This window comes from Neofelis nebulosa, chromosome 10, assembly GCF_028018385.1.
Source record: "Neofelis nebulosa isolate mNeoNeb1 chromosome 10, mNeoNeb1.pri, whole genome shotgun sequence".
Classification (NCBI taxonomy): domain Eukaryota; kingdom Metazoa; phylum Chordata; class Mammalia; order Carnivora; family Felidae; genus Neofelis; species Neofelis nebulosa.
The window spans coordinates 112,177,205-112,193,408 of record NC_080791.1 but is presented as its reverse complement, the minus strand read 5'-3'; the positions used below and the strand labels follow the sequence as shown (position 1 = coordinate 112,193,408).

At 61.8% G+C, this 16,204-nt stretch overlaps 1 protein-coding gene across 1 annotated transcript in view; it reads right to left on the bottom strand.

The window, feature by feature from the left end:
* Positions 1-1,069: 1,069 nt before the first annotated feature.
* ANO1 (anoctamin 1) overlaps positions 1,070-16,204 on the bottom strand; it is a 139,231-nt gene continuing 124,096 nt past the window's right edge. The window contains exons 23-29 of the mRNA XM_058686589.1: positions 14,978-15,346; positions 14,616-14,877; positions 14,062-14,302; positions 9,704-9,756; positions 7,597-7,781; positions 3,164-3,269; positions 1,070-1,920 (exon numbers count right to left, since the gene is read on the bottom strand). Of these exons, the coding sequence (XP_058542572.1) occupies positions 1,678-1,920; positions 3,164-3,269; positions 7,597-7,781; positions 9,704-9,756; positions 14,062-14,302; positions 14,616-14,877; positions 14,978-15,346 (1,459 nt within the window). The 3' untranslated portion in view covers positions 1,070-1,677. The remainder of the gene's footprint in view (positions 1,921-3,163; positions 3,270-7,596; positions 7,782-9,703; positions 9,757-14,061; positions 14,303-14,615; positions 14,878-14,977; positions 15,347-16,204) is intronic.

Genomic DNA, 16,204 nt, shown 5'->3' with positions numbered 1-16,204 from the left:
ATGTGTGCACAGGCAGACACGAACACATGCAAAACCACACACACGCACACACACTCTTACAGGGCGAGGGAGTCCCAGGAACATCTAGAACAATCCACGTGTCTGACACGGGAGGAAATGGATGCCTATGATCCCTCCCAAATGTGCAGCTCGACCTGGGGGCTCTGAGGACAGCCTCCCGGCTTCCTGGGGCGAGGGGCCACACGGACAGCACTCAACTGAAGTTAAGTGGTCGTGTATCCAAATTTATTTAGTTGAGTGAACCTTCAGCCACGATCCTCTGTGGATTTGTGTACACGCTTTTTTTTTTTTTTTTAAAAATGGTTTCCATAAAAGGATTTTTGGTAATCACCTACTTTTTAATACAATGTTTATATACAAAAACCCCATTTCAAACTACTCACTGTACAAGAGAAAACAAAGCATCAGACCGCACGAGCTTAGCAAATAGCGAAAATCTATGCCACCTACAGACTTCGATCACAGTTGGCGACTTAAGAGAATCATATCACACCCAACCGCATGTTCAAGACAAACACTTTTACGTTTTCTTCCCTTTCTTTGGTGAAACATTTCCTGTGTTTCTCTCGGTGCTTGAGAAACTTCAGGTAATTGGTTAGGGTAATTGCTGCAAATTTAGAGTGCTCATGTCATCTAGGAGACTTGTTTTTACAAGCGTTAAAGTGGTAACTGTCCAACAGTAACATTCCTGTAAGTAAAAATATAGAGAAGTGTTACCAAAATAGAAGGCTTTATTAATAAAAATCTTTGGTAGTAACAGTATTTTAAATTCCTCTCAATGATATCTGGTTAACTAATAAACTCCTTCCACGTTTGAGCTACGGAAAAAACCCTCACATCCACCATAGAATTGATTAAAAACCCAATAAATATTCTAAAGCTGCAAATGTTTTCCCGATGCCTTAAGACTTCTTGAAACCTGAAGCCGTCTTTAGAAATGCCTCCGAGGTCCTCTCTCTCTGCTCGTTTTCCTGTCGACCCGGTTTTCTTTTCTTTTCTTTTTCTTTCTGTCCCACCAAGAGGACCGTTCTGAGGCCGGCTCGTGGCGGTGGGGGTGGGGACCCCGGAGGTGCGGGTCACCTGCTTCCTCGGGGACACCCGAGCCCTGCTGTGCTCCAAGAGCAAATTCTAAACTCACAGGCACCTCTTTCTGGCCACAGTGACTCGGTTTCTGAACTAACCGGAAACAGAAGATGAAAAGCCGTCGGACTTTTCCGACCCGGAGGCAGGTGATGCCTTCTGGGACTGGTGTCAACCTCATTTTTCCATTCTCCCTCCAGTACCGCACGGCGTTTGCCCCGATGCTTCGGGACACCTTTTCACCTCTCTAAAGGCGTCAGGCGGGGTTAGAAAAGACGCTTTCTGGAGGCCTCTGCTCACGTTCCGCTGCAAAGGAAACCCACGGTCCCCAAGAAGTGTTTCTGCAAAGCGCCCGCATTCCCGCGTGTTATCACCCTATCCCCAGCGATCATCTTGATTATCCTTGAATACTAAAGATAAAAAAAATTCCCTGCGTAACAGTTTTGTGCAAAAACGAGGAGAAAAAAAAAAACAGAAAAAGAAGACAGGAAGAGGTTGTCCTATCAGAAGGTGGGCTTCCAGGTTCTCCGCGAACACAGGAGCCCCGGGGCCCGGCGGCCTGGAGGCCAGGGGCAGCTACAGGGTGCCCCCGGGGTACTCGGGGCTGTCCAGGCCGGCTTTGGGGCCGTGACTGTTGCAGGGCTCATCCTTCTTCCGGTCCTTCTCCATCCACGTGCCCAGCAGCCGCTGCTTGCCCTGCTCCTCCCTCATGAACAGCTCCACCATGAGGACCTTCTCCTTGTGGATCTGCTGGCTGATGTCCTTGGGGATGTCTGGGATGACCCAGTCCACAAAGTCACTCATGAACATGACCAGGTTCTGCAAGGACAGTCGGTGTGTGGGGGTGGGGAGGAGGGCCCCCGCCTGCACCCCGCCCCCCTCCACCGCCCCCGCCTCCACCTGCGCCCACCCCGCCGCTCCCAGCCCACCTCAGGCACATACTTTGGGCTCCCCGGGCCTCGGTTTCCCACAAGGTATAAACGAGGCAGGAAACCAGCCAGAGGGCCATCTGGGAATGGTGGCTGACGCCTATAAGGGACCTGAGCTCAGTACACAGCAAGTTTCTGAGTGGTTCTGACTCGCGGGGCTGGGAAGCTCAAGAAAGGATACGATCGGCCTATAACGAGCGTCAGGCTTTAAGGAGAGTAGGTAAAATAGGAATAGGACAAAAGGGGATGGAACCTAAGTCTCTGATGATTCCACAGCCCCTTCTTCACCTTGCAAGGCCTCCCAGGGCTACCCGAAAAGTCCGCTCCCTCCCTGGGGAAGTTTCTGGTGCGCAGAAAGCAAATGATGGGCTTTTACAGAAAAACCGAAATCTGTTTTTAAAACTCTTGTCCAGTGATCGTTTGTCGGCACATCCGGCTGAGTTAGACACCTTGTGGATGGTGCTGGTGCCCTCCCTCACCCTCTTGCCTTTCCTGGGTGGTGCCCCCAGCCCCCAGCTGCGGCCAGTGCTGGCTGCTGACGCTCACACCTGCCTCCTCTCCAGGGAACCGCCCCCTCCTGTCTGCCTCTTCCCGGCCTGAACGGCCTGCGGCCAATGACCAGCCAACACCGGCGGACAAAAGGCGCTCTCTTCCCTCAAGGTGGGCCCACGTGGCTAAGGCTGCTCCCCCATCTCTGGGACCTCAGGTGCTGTGTGTACCGGTGTGGTCCCCAGTCTGGGGTCCCATCCACTGGGAGTCACTTCGGCCTCGGAGTTAAGCTGTCTCCTCCCTAGAGACCAGGTGGGGCTGGGTCCCCTGGCTCCTGGCTGGGGTCTGCAGTCAGCGGGGAACCCACTGGCCTCCTGCCTGTACTGGTCCTGTCCTCTGCGGATGTCTCCTGATACACACAGACACTGAGAGGCCGAGAGGGGAGACTGTCTCCTTCAATAAAAGCCACTTATATGGAGCTATGGTGACCTCAGGTCCCTTCTTCGGGGGCCTCAGAGTAACTTCCCCAGGCCTCTAAACGTCCCCATTGCTGGCCAGCTCCTGCCTTCCCACCCTGTCCTGGGCTCACGGTGCTTCCTCAGTGCCCAATCCTCAAACCTTCTGGAAACGGGGACCTTCCGCACCTGGAAGACAATGACAAAGGCCAGCCGGGCTGCCAGCACGGCCCAGAAGTCCTTGGAGATGTCATACTTGTGCTCCGACCACGGGGGCTCCCGGTAGTCCTTGTACCTGCAGAGATGGCCAGGCATCAGTGTGGGTCTTCAGGCAGGAACCGGGATTCCGGCCGGCGCCCTGTGGCCTCAGGAAGGCCTCCGCCAGCTCTCGAGCCACCACCACCGCGGGCGGCCCTCCCTGGCGGAAGAGGCTCCAGACCAGCCGCTCACACGGTGGGTGAGTCACTCTCGGTGTTGGAGGGCGGGGGGGGCCTGGACCCCCGAGGGCTGGGCAGGGCCCAAGGGGCTTCGTGGAAAACGCAGACACCGCAACGTGGCCCCACAGGCCCATCCATGAGCTCACAGCAGGCGACTCTGGGACCATCCGGTCCTGGGGTTCCAAACTTTTTTATTTTGTAATGTTTGTTTATTTTTGAGAGAGAAAGAGAGAGACAGAGTGCGAGTGGGGGAGGGGGGGAGAGGCAGAGAGAGAGGGAGACACAGAATCCGAAGCAGGCTGCAGGCTCTGAGCTGTCGGCACAGAGCCCGACACGGGGCTCGAACCCACTAACTTCGAGATCATGACCTGAGCCGATGTCGGACGCTGAACCGACTGAGCCCCCCGGGCGCCCCATGAGGTTCCAGACTTTTAAAGGCAGCAAAGCCCTTCTTCCTAACAGGAATCTCACCTGAGACTCTAGTGGGTCACACAGAGCAAGTGGGGGCGCCTGGTTTCCCAAGCCTGGAGCCCCCCCAACCTCAGCCCAATGCCCACCGTCCACAAGACCCCCGCTGGGTTCCATGAACCCCAGGTTTGAAACCCACCTCTCCAGTCTCTCCTGTCTACTGTGGAGACTGCTGGAAAACAGACCAACACACATTCTCCGAAAGCAGCCCAAGTATGAGGTCAAACACGCAACTGGTGGGGACAGGACCCGCCAGCCAACTGTCCCCCTGCCTGCCGGCCCCACGGGACGCAGCACCGCAGGGGCACCTCCTTCCTCTCTTCCCGCTGAAGCTTCTTGGCTGTCCCCTCCTTATCTCCACATGACACCGGCCCATCCCCCTCCCTGGGTTACCAGGTGTAGACGCTGCCCGCTGCCCCCTGCCTGGGCGGACACCCTCTCCCCCACTGACCCTCGTTCCACGGAGCACTGTCCTCACTGCCTGCCTGTCACCGCCCTGCCATCGCGCACTGCGCCCCCCCCCCCCCCCCCCCGCCTCAGGGCCCGGCCCGCCCTCCCGTTCTCAGAGGGCCCGAGATGACCAGTCTCTGGAGGCGGGGTGCGGATGACAACCCAGGGTCCCGCCTCCACCCAGGCCCTCCAATTTCAGGGGGTGCTGTTGGCTTTAACGGCGCTGACCCTGCGGGACGCATGGCAAAGGCTTCCCCAAAGCCATCAGAGCTGTGGCGGGGGCGGTTTCCGGGGGCCGGGCTGTAGGCGCACCTGCTGGGCACCGAAAAGCTGAGGTCCGGTGGAGGGGACCGGAAGAGTAACCACCTGGCTCTGCGGGCACAGCCCTGGCCTGCATCCAGGGCCCGTGACCGCCTTGCTGTGTGTTCCCGAGCAACGGCCTGGCCCCTCTGGGCCTCAGTCGCCATCTTCTCAGTCACACGGGAAGCATTTATTGAACAGCTACTACATTCCAGCCCCCGTTTCGGGGGTGGCCACTCAGGAACCCACTACAGACAGGGCCCCTCACCCACGGAGCTTTGTTTCTGGAGCGAGCCGGATGGCAGTCGCTGAGGAACCACTCGGCACTGAGCTGCCAAACCCAGAGGCAGGACCGGGCGGGGGAACGCGCACTTGGGTGCCAGCTGCACGGTGACACAGGACTCGCTCGACCTGCTCTCTGATGGGAACAGGCAGCCCCTGTTCTTCCAGCGTCAGAGGCCACACACACCTGCTCCTCCCTTTCCTTTCTGTGCTGGAAAGTATGTTTGGGCTCCCTGGCAAACTCCTACGCATCCCTCAAAGCCCACTTACAGACCTTTCCCGATGCCACCTGCTGCCCTCTACACCGACGTCTATCAGAGACGGTCTTACTCTCCCCTTCCCAGCTCTGCCTGCCAGCCCCCATGGGGAGGATGCTAACGCTCTCTCTGGGGGTGGCTGTGACGATCAGATGGGACAGTGCCTGTCTTGGTGCAGGGATAAGTGGTAGCCAGCAGCGATGACAGTTCTCAGTGCTGCTCTGCGTCTCTCCACACCCACCGCCCCAGGCTGGCGCACCCCCTGCCACCAATTCCTGTGAGAGGCAGCGTGCGTGGGTGCGGCTGGCAGAGGCCCGGAGCTCCCAGGCCCGCGGTGCAGGATCTTGGCCAAGGGTTGGGGGGGGGGGTGGCGGGTAAGGCCTGGCTGGGGCCTGAATCCCAGGGAGCGGAGCGGTCTGACCCACGGTCTTCTGAGTCCATGGGGGAAAAAACAAGACACGTACAAACGGGTCCCGGCCCTGTGTCCCTGGCCCCTCCCCCACGTGGCCAGGACCCTGGGCTGATGCATGGGACGGAGCTGCTTCCTCAGCCAGTGTCTGGGACCCAGCGTCCGGTTCCGGAAAACCGAGGCTAACCTCGTAAATGGCAACACTGACGTTTCAGAGGGAATTTCTGATAACGTGAACACATCTCCGTGCCTTCTCTGTTCGTTATTATTCTTGCTCTAAAACGGACCCTTAGCAACGTGGGTCGAGCCTGTGTGCTTAGCGTGGAGCCTTCAGACAACGCAGACGAGGCACTGGTGGAGAGGAGACCCAGGGGGCCGGAGGCCCCCTTCCCTGCACTTCCAGCCCCCCACGCCGTCCCCTCCCCAGGTCACCACCCCGAAGCTGGCAGCAGACCATTCCGGGCCTTTCCTGGGATTTCCGTGCCCGATTCCGAGCCCGCCGAAGCGAGTCGGTGGGTGGGCTTCTGGGAACCGGGCTGTGTCGCGGGACTGGCTGTGTTACGCGCCTTCTCTACCTGGCCGGCCTCGCTCTCACTCGCTCCTTTCCGCCGCCGTCCCCGCCCTGGCTGTCGTCACGCAGGGCCAGCCGCGAGCGCCTGCTGTCCACAGGACCTCCGGAGCCCCGAAGCCAGGCAGGCCTGCTTCCCTTTTCCAAAGGCCCCGGTGCTGCTGGTTTTCCAGTTCCTGGGCCTGTTTTTTTTTGCTGGAAGCTACTTCTTGTCGCCATCAGTACCCTGGAGCCTGGCAGTCGCCCCCCACCCCCGCCCCAACTCCCCTTCAGTTGGTCGACGTGATGGAGACGTATGAACGAGTCTATCGGACTATGTGTAAAGTGGGGCAAGGACCCGCCGAGCTCTACCGCGCGGGCTCCGTGGCTGGGCTTTTGGCCTCTGAGGTCTTGCGTTTCTGAATCTCAGCTGAGTTAGACGAGCTCACACCGGTTCCCTCCTCCCTGCTTTTGTCCGCATTGCCCCGCCCCTGCACTTACCACCATCCACCCTCCACCTGCCTCCCCTTTCCACCCTCCACCTGCCTCCCCTTTACACTGATCTGCAGAGAGGTCCCTGGATAGCTGGGACCGTGCCACCTGCTCCCGGGTCTGCAGACCCTAACCCACGTGTGGAAGAGGCCCAGGGAATGGCCAGGTCTCAGCTCTGCCTCCCATGCCTGATCCTGTCTCCATCTTTCCTGGGGTGCTCCTTGCACACCCCCCGGTGTCTGGCCATGGGGCCCCCCCCCCCCCGCAGGTCTGGCCGTCTCATCCATGACTTCTTCTCCAAGTCAGCGCGCCCAGTCTTCCTTAGGGCTTCTCAATTCTCTAGCCACGACCCCACACCCTGGCACATGACCCAGGTCTAGCCTCTACCCTCTGGCCACAGTGCTTCACTTAGGGATGGGCAGGCCAGTGAGATTCAACCTCGACTCCTGAGAAAGACGTTCTGCCCCTGGCCTGGCTGAGCAGAGAGGGCGTCTTCACTGCCCACCAGAACACAATACCACCACGGAGTAAGGCAAAGCTGGGAGGCAGTGCCAGAGGGGGGCCGGATGGCAAGCTGTGACCCCTGGATCCAGCCACGCCTGAAGCCGTCCTGGCCTCCTTAGTTAAAGGAGCTCACAGGGGGCACCTGGATGGCCCAGTCGGTAAATGTCTGACTCTTGATTTCACCTCCGGTCACAATCTCACAGTTCATGAGTCCGAGCTCTGTATCCAGTTCTGCACTGACAGTGCGGGGCCTGCTTGGGATCCTCTCTGGCCCTCTCTCTCTGGCCCTCCCCTGCTCACGTTCTGTCTCTCTCTCTCTCAAAATACTAAATAAACACGAAAGCAATTGCTCAACAACCCAAGGAACCAATAAAGCCCCTCCTGGTGCCACCATTCTGGGGCTTGCCCCTGAAAGAGCCCTCACTCGAACTGGGGTTTGCCCGGAAGCGCCCCGAGAGAGATGCTGAGAGCCGTACCTGCAGATCTGCACCTCGTAGCCCAGATCCAGGGGGTCGTTGGGGGCCGTGCCGTTCTGGAAGTCACTGACGTTGAAGGAGGAGAGGGTGTGGTTGACGAAGCCGTGCATGGTCCCGTTCTGGCTGTACATGTACAGGTACACCAGGCGAGGGATGAAGTCGGACGTGAAGGAGATCACGAACGCCTGGGCCAGGGGACAGCGGGGTGAGCGCGGACCCCCGGCTGGGTGGGGGAGGGGGGCTCGCCCCGAGCGGGCCTGGCCATGGGACCCTCTGCCCACGAGCTGGCCACGTGAGCAGCGTGTTGAGCGAAGAAATGAGAGTTCCAGGCACTCCCGGAGGCCCCCCTGGCAGCCGAAGGGGAGGGCCTGGGGGCAGGGAGCAGGACACCCCGAGCAAGAAGGCCCGGGGACAGACGCTGCCTCTCACCGGCTGTGTGGCCTTGGGTGGGTCACCTAACCTCTCTGTGCTCTGCGTGCTTCGCCTTCCTGGCTCGCTTGAGAGGGAACGTGGGGGTAGAAAGGTCTTGGTAAATGGCCATGTATTCCAGAGCCATCTCTGGGGGCAGCCCGTGTGGTGCCAACGGCAGGGCAGGGCCCCGGAGCCTGATGGCCTCAGGTGAGATCCAGCCCGGCCTCTTTCTGGCTGTGTGGTGGTGGGCAAGTCGCCTGACCTCTCTGTGCCTCTGTTGTCTGGCACGTAAGGTGGGCCATGACAGCCCCCGCCCTGAAGGTCGTGTGTGTGAATGGGTGGATGTGTGCAAAGAGCCTGGAAGGGCCTGGAACATTCTAGATGCTCGATAAATGTTAGCTGCCGTTACTACTGCTGTTGGTTGTTCCCATGAGATGTTTCCAGCTGCTCGCAGCACCCCTGTGCCCCAGGGAGACTGTCCCCTGTTCCAGCACCGCCCTCCGCCTCAGAGCCCTGTGCTCAGCCACCCAGGTCGGGATGAGGGGCCGTCGCTCTCCAGGGTGAAGGGCACGTCGCTCGCCGTGGCCCTTTAACGAGGGGTTTCAAAGCCTCGACTGGGCAGGGGGGGCGGCCACCGGCAGGGGAAGCAGCGTTGGAGGACTCTGAGGGTCCCTTCTCCGGGACTGAGCTTTACTTCCTGTGCTGTGGGGGCCGGATCCCCAGGCCTCGCCCTGACCCTGACCCCGACCCCAACCCAGCATGGTGCAGGCCCCAGGCTGTGCCTACTCCTGAGAGCAGTCGCCTGTGTGCAAACAGGCAGCTTCTGGGGGCTCGGGCACGGCCAGCAAGCGGAGGGCCGAGGGTCCCAGGGTGGTGGACCCGTGAGGCTGTCTGGGGTTTGCACGCCTGGGGTTCAGCCTTGTGCGCGGAAGCATGTGTTAGGGACCACCGGACATCTCAGCCCAGGGCAGTCCTGGCCCCAGCACGGTCACGTGGACCTAGACGGGCGGCTGCAGGGGAGACTGAGGGCTGGTTGGCATGACAGAGGGGCCACTGCCCTTCTAACCTGTAGGCTCAGAGGCAGGAGAGGCCGGGAGGGTGGGTGGCACCATGGGGCAGGAAGGTGTGGATGAGATTCTGGGGAGGAGGGCTGCCCGGGCAGGAGTCTGGTGGGGAAAGCAAAATGCTTAGCGAGCTCCAGGTGTGTGTGTGGGGGGGGTGGGGGCGTGGGGGATGGCAGGCTTCGCCCCCTTATCTGCATGTTTCTGCGTTTCCGGAACCTCTGAAGAATAGGCATGCGTTTTATATAAAGGGGAAAAGCTAAGTTTTTAAAAGAGGAACAGAATGATTGCTACGGAGTAATTTCTGTCTTCTCTCTCTCTTTCTCTCTCTCTCTTTCTCTCGTATTCTCAGGACGCTGGGGAGAGAGTGGACCTAAGAGCCAGGGTGGACATATGGAGAATTTGGCTCAAGGTTATAGAAAAAGGTCGAGAAGAACTTGCCATTCCCATCCACCGCTCATCCCAACCCCTCAATATGACTAAGGGACGTGTCTAGACAGGAGATGCTTCCGCCAGGCTGGGGCCGCACCGGAGTCGGAGGCAGGGACCCCACCCAGCTTCCCTGCGGAGGGCGCCCCGCCGCGTGTCAGCTCGGCCGGGGCCTCCACTCAGCAGACGTCCCCGGCGTCACTTACGTTGATGATGACCGCCAGCTTCCCGACACCTCGGAGAATATTGTACCAGATTCCTGGGGGAGGAGAGCAGCGGTTTCAAGACCCCCCCTTGCACCCGGATCTCAGTGACTCGGGCTTGCAGGCCAGTGGGCCCGCTGTGATGCATGGAGGTGAGGAGATGTTCTGGAGCTCTGGGTGGGGGGAGGGGTGGGGGGGGGCCCTGGCTGACGACAGAGCTGTTTGTAATCTGCAAGTTGTTGCTTCTGAAAGAGGTGCTTCAAATCAGCTGCTGCCTTTCCCGTGAACCTGTTCACACTGCTAACTGGCGTGGATAAAGCCCTTCCTTCTAGAGAGACAAAGACTCACTTTGGGTGCGGTTCCTGCCCCTAAGGGTCCAAGCCCGCGAGGTTCGGGTGTCCTAGACCCGTTGCGCAGCTGTGGTCCTAGGACTGTGTCTAGGGACAGACCAGACGTAGTGTCCGGGCCAACGAGCGGTACCAGGGCCCCTGGCTGGTGATGCCGGCCTCACGACCTGAGTTTCACGTAACTGCAGCGAGGTGCGAGACGCTTCCCATCCGGGAGCCCCGGTTTCCGCCAGCACGGGGTTGTCCTGTACCTAATCACGGCTGAGCAGAGGGGGCCCCGCCCAGCGCCGGACAAACACATGTTCCTCTGCCGGCCTCCCCAGCAGAGGTGAGGGGAGCAGGGCCCGGGGAGGAAGTGCCCTGTCTGAGGGCCCGGGCGGCCTTGCCCCTTAGGCCCCTGACTGCCCCCCCTCCTCCTCCAGCCTAGCGGGGCCCTATCGGGCCAGGCACGTGTCATGGGCAGCTGGTGGGCTCAGAGCCCAGTCCCGGTGGTTCCTCCCTGTCCCGGACCCATCTGAGATGGGGACAGAGGTCTGGTGCTCCTGTCGTCATGCAAGAGGACGGCGGGGTGGGGTTCCTCCACCCAGGGCGGAGACCACTGCAGGCATGGCCAGGGAGAGCTACACGTGGGCATTTCTGCCCTCGTGGTGGGCGCTGGGGGGCCACCCCCGGGCCCGTGGTGTCTGCAAAGACAGCAAGAGTGCAGGCCTGCGGGGCCCAGAAGCGGAGGCCGCAGGCTCAGACGCAGCCGCTGAGCTCTGTGCCGCAGACCCAACTCCGCCAGGCCGCGTGGGAAGCGAGGGTGGCCTCCCCGCCTCCGGAGAGCAGATCCAGCACCCGAGGGAGCCAGGACCGGACCTTCTCCACGACCGGGGCAGCTCTCAAGGCGCCTTCCCGCCGGAACAGCACGGGCGGGCACCCACCCTGCCTGTCTCCCCTCACGGGGGCCGGCGGGGATGGGGGTGAGCGGGCCGCGGCCCTGGCGGGGGCTGACGTGTCCCCGCAAGGTCAGCTGCCGGTGCTTCCTGCCTGCTGCTCGGGGCTGGGAGACCCTTCTGCAGACTCCGGGCTCCCGGGTGGGCTGCGGGCCGCGAGCTGCTCCTCCCTGCGTCTCTCCTGGCGTCCAGCGTGCTGTCTGGCACCTGGGGGCTCGGCGCTCCCGGGTCCACGTTTGCCGAGTGCCCGCAAGAGGGCGGAGAGCCCTTCACATCCTGGCATGGGGGGTGTTTCGTCGAGCTCGCTCACGTGCGACTTAAAAAACATTGACTGGTGCTTGCAAAGCAGGATGATGTGTTTTTAAAAACCTGGACCCGCAGCCCCTGAGAGAGAGAAGGCCCCGCTCTGGTCCACGGGGGCTGGCACGGCGCCATGGCTGTGGGGGCGCCCCCTCCTGGCCGGGCCACACACTGCGGTTCTGTTCTCTGCAGGCCGGAGCCACCACGGAAGCCTCCCAGGTCCAGTCCCCGCTGAGCGGGAGGATGGGTCACGGACGAAGGGAGTGCCCGCTGCTCTGTGCCACGAGAGCATCCTCTGGGCCTGCTGTTCACTCCTTCACATGGCCGCCTGGCCCTGCGGGCTCTGGGTTTGAGACCTCACAGACGAGGCGCTGGGCCATGGGTAAGCCTGGCACTCCCGGGGGAGGCGGACCCACCCGAGCGCAGTGTGGGGAAAGGAGACAGGTGACAGGCCAACGGGCCACAGGAGGCAAGCCTGGGCAATGGGAGTGTTGAGGAGCCCGGCCCACGGGCCCCAGGATGTCTCTGTGTGTCTAGACCCGAGATCCGCTGGGAGACCCCGTGCCGAAATCACGGGGTCTTGTTCAAGACGAGCAAACCCAGGATGCCAGCCCTGCCCGCAGGGTCAGTGTCTGTCTGCGTCTTGACCGTCCCTCTGAGCTACTCGGCCACACGCTGTAGAGAGCACACGATGCTCCAATGAGCTCCAGATACAAGACGAAAACCTTCCGGCTCCTTGAGAATCTCGGCGGGGGTGGGGGGGTGGTGGGGGGGCGCGGTCTCAGTCTTCAAGGTGTCCCCGCCGCACCGGGGGACGCTAAACCCCATTTCCGAGAACGAGACGGGCAGGTGTTCAGTCTCGCCCGACCACACGCGGTGCCCAGGAGCTGAACGCGGGCAGCGGCTGTTCACCAGGAAGGCTCCAAAGAGCCTGGTGTCACAGGTCAGGGCTGGGAAGCTGGGGCCGGGTTCCCCGTGGCAGGGAGCTGGGTCCCCGCAGCGCCTCCACTCGGAGCCGCCCCTGGCGCCTGGGCGCAGGCCGTGGGGGCCCCTGGGGCCGCGTGTCCCCTCGGGGCGCACACGGATCATAGGAGCAACACAGAGGCCTGTTTGAGGAAAGGTTACGGTGAAGGAGCCCATAAACACCCCGTGAAAACCCGGCAGCTTATGCCTCCAACCAAGCAGACAGGAACCAGGAAGTGAGCAGCTGACCCATAAGAACGGGGAGAAAAGGGGAGCCGTGGGCAAAAGAATGAAGATAGGCATCCCAGCCTCACTGGCGGCGGGCAGGGAGGGGAGGTGGCCCAGGCGCTCCCTCTCAGCCCGATGGGTTGGCGAGTTTCAGGACGCGGCCGCAGGGGAATCACTGACAAGCCAAGGGGCCAAAGCAAACACACACCCACTGTGGGCTCGCCCGGGGCCTTTGGGCGCCTGAGAATCAGGCCTTTGTCGGGGAGGCCACACTCTTGTCTTTACCGCCACAGGGCTCCAGAATTCCCAGGGGCTGTCCAGGGAGCGCCTGGCAAGTGGCCCTTTCCTTCTGGGGACTCTGGTGTGCAATGTAAGCTTTTCCAGGCAAAGCCTCTTCTCACGGACGTGCACAGGAATGGGAGACCAGGGCGGGGGTGGGGGGCGCTGGGGGCTTCCTGTCTCCGGTTCCCGCTCAGCGTTGTTAACTACCTGGCCTCAGTCTCCCCCTCTGGTAAACGGGACTGAGGATTTCCCCAAGCTTCCTCGAGAGGTTCCTTGGAGGACCCGACACTGAAGGCCCCTGGAAATGGTCAAGGCCCCTCCCCCAAACCCGGCGTAACCCTCTGGGGTTCATCCTCAAAGCGTGGCACTGAGTCGTCCACATGGGTGACAGGCGTTTCCCACAAGGATGATCCAGGGCCAGGTGCTGGAGAAGCCCCCACGGTTCAGCAAGGTTACGTGTGCCCTGATGGCGTCCCGCCCTGGTCTCAGGGAAGTGACAACTTGCCTAACAGGCCACTCAATCTTTGTGTCTTCTGTTAGTGAGCACAGACGGGCCGTTCTAACTAAAGTTGTGTGAAACGGGACTTCGGTGCGTCTTTGTGATTTTCCATCTCATTTCAAGATACAGTGGGACCTTCCTTGCCTTCACGTTGAAAACGGGGTCCTGGTTTAGTTAAGTCGACTCACGTGGAGAGAATCATCCTCACGGGTGACACTGTGGTCAGTTCCCATGATGCCTGCAAGCGCGGCCTCCCGAAACCCCCAGCCTCTCTCCTGCGCCCCCATGAGGAACCCTTAGTGACTCGGGGTTAACACCCCGTGGGCCCTGACCCCACGGGCAAACCATGCAGTGCCCTTCGTGCGTCAGTGGGAGGGGCCCCTTCCTGCCTCCCCTTTCCTGTTTGTGAATGCTGACTGAATACACGACACACTACAGACTGCCCATCTGTCTAGCTCTGTCTGTGCTCCGGGGGCCACACGGACAGGAGAGGGGTGGTGCGGAGGGCCTGGGAGAGCGCGTGCACCTCGGGGACCTCCTCGTGCAGCAGGCTGCAGGGACACGCACACATCCGAGGCACTGATGCTCTCAGGAGGCCCGGGGCTGGGGCGGGGGCGTGCAGGAGCCTCGACGTCTCGAGCCCCCCACACCCGGCCCCCGAGTCTCCACCCAGCACAGGCGCGGCAAGGAGCCCAGGGGGACACGTGCCTGACCCCACTCCTCCGGCTCTGGGTCGGGCTCCTGGGGAGCAGGACTCCCTCCCCAAACCCGGCGTGCCCTGAGAGCCAGCTCCCGAGGGTCACTCACCGATGTCTTTGGCTCTGACAGCCACCGGCCTGCGGAGCTCGGTGACAAACTTTTTGGCGTCCAGGCGGATCTCGATGATGTTATTCAGCAGCGCGAACAGTGGGGCCAGGGGGAAGGACGCGACGAACAAGGTCACAAAACCAAACTGGATTACTGCAAGGAGAGCAGGACAATTAGCTCGTTGCTGTGCCCCTCGGCCCCCACAGTGGGGCCCCGTGGTGGTGGCCCCCAAGGCGGATGTCTAGAGTGGGGCCCCGCGGCAGGATGCACGGCCCCACGTGCCGCAAGCTGAACTGTGTGGGCTGGGTCTGGCTCGCGCCCTGCCTCTGACGTGTCCCCTGCACCCACGTAAGAAGGGCCCTGGGGACACACCCACTGCAACCCTGGGTGACCCCGGGCTAGGAGGGGGCTGTAGGGAGGATTCCACATTTTGCTCTGGCCCTCAGTGTTGCCCCCAGAATAACGGGCGTGCACTGGCGTATCGAACATCTCATCCTACCAGATCACGGGGAAAAGGCCCTGTGCGCAGCAAGGCCCAGCCTCGGTGCCCTTGCCGTGCCGGGGCTGGCAAGGGCCTGGCGGGGGCAGTCCTGAGCAGCCAGGGGGTCCCGCCACCATCCCTGGTCTCCGAGAGCCCCGTCGTCCCCTCCCATGGGGCCTCGGGGAGCCGGCTGGACCCACTGTCCAGGACGGTCCGCCTCGTGTCCCTCCTCTTGCCCATCATCCTCACGGTCAGCAAGCCGGCGGTGGGGCTTCGCCCTCGGGCACCGCGGCCAGCGCAGAGCCGGGCTCCGGGGAGAGGTCAGGTAAAGGTTGCTGCACGGAACCGAATGGGGGAGGCCGGTTCAGGAACTGTACAGTCTGTCCAAGGGCCCTGGCTGCCAGGCGGTAAACAAGGAAGCCGGCAGAATGTCACCGTGTGCCCGGCAGGCTGAGCGTGGCCATTGTTAGCACCGCAGGTGGGGCCCCAGGGGAGCCTCCGTCTGGGAGCCAGGCCGCTGGCTTCTCCCGGGGCCCGGGGGCCTCCGCGGGACGCTTGTATGGACGTGGTCTTGGTGAAGGCGGCTCTAGAGGTGACGGAGGCCTCAGACGAGCTTGGCTGTGGGCCCGGTGTGGGCTGCTGGTGCCCGAGGCCGTGGGGTCCCCGCTCCCGCCCGGTGCTGCCTCCTGTTGGTGGATCTCGAAGCAGGCAGGGGAGCCGGTGATGGCTTGGGGCTGGGCTCCCAGCTGCGCCTTCTTTCCGGTCTCGGGCATCGTGTGCCACAGGCGTTCACGGGGGTCTGTCCTCCAGGAGGAGACCGGCAGCGGGTCCGGCGTGGGCCACAGGGTGGGCCGCTCCCCGGGTGGGCAGGGGCCTGCCCCAGGGTCTTACCGTACCCAACAGGAAAGCGGGACGTAACCTCCGGCCGCCCCAGGAATCCAAATCTGGGGGGGCACCTGTCTCCCAGCCGGTGACGGGCCACTTTTCTCGCTGCCTGGTCTCCCGCTGGCCTCAGGCAGGGGTGACCCTCCTCCCGGACCCCAGGGCTGAGACTAGACAGCCAGGGAGGGAGCAGGCCCATGGGGGTCCACGGAGGTCCACGAGGGCGAGGGAGCCCCCCGAGCATCTCTGGTTCATCTTGGATTTCGTTGCAGGAGAAAAGAGAATATGGTATCTCGACACGGCATCGTCTCCAGTCTTCAAAGTCTTAACGTTAGCGCTTTTCCTTCTGAGTCAACGGCAAGGTGCTTCTTGACAAATCGTCTGGGGAGCTGGGTAGGACACTGAGCTAGCAGGAGAGGGGCCCTCGAGGGGGCCACGCTGTCTTGTTCGGGTATCTGTTAACAAGGCTAGGTCCCAGGTCCCACCCTGCACGGACCTGGTCCCGGAGCCGGCATTTAAAACGTGCTGTCCGTGGTGGCCAGGGGCCCTCCACTCGGGGACCCCTCCGCCGGGGTCTCCCTGACCACCTTTGCTTGTCTGTTCTCCAAACGCACACGTACGAGTGCCCACCATACGCCTCGGAGGACCGCCGTGGGCCTGCTCCCTCCCTGGCTGTCTAGTCTCAGCCCTGGGGTCCGGGAGGAGGGTCGCCCCTGCCTGCCGGGATCCGTTCTAGGTGTAGGGGGGTACGGCCGTGAAGAGAAAAAAGGGTCCTGCTGT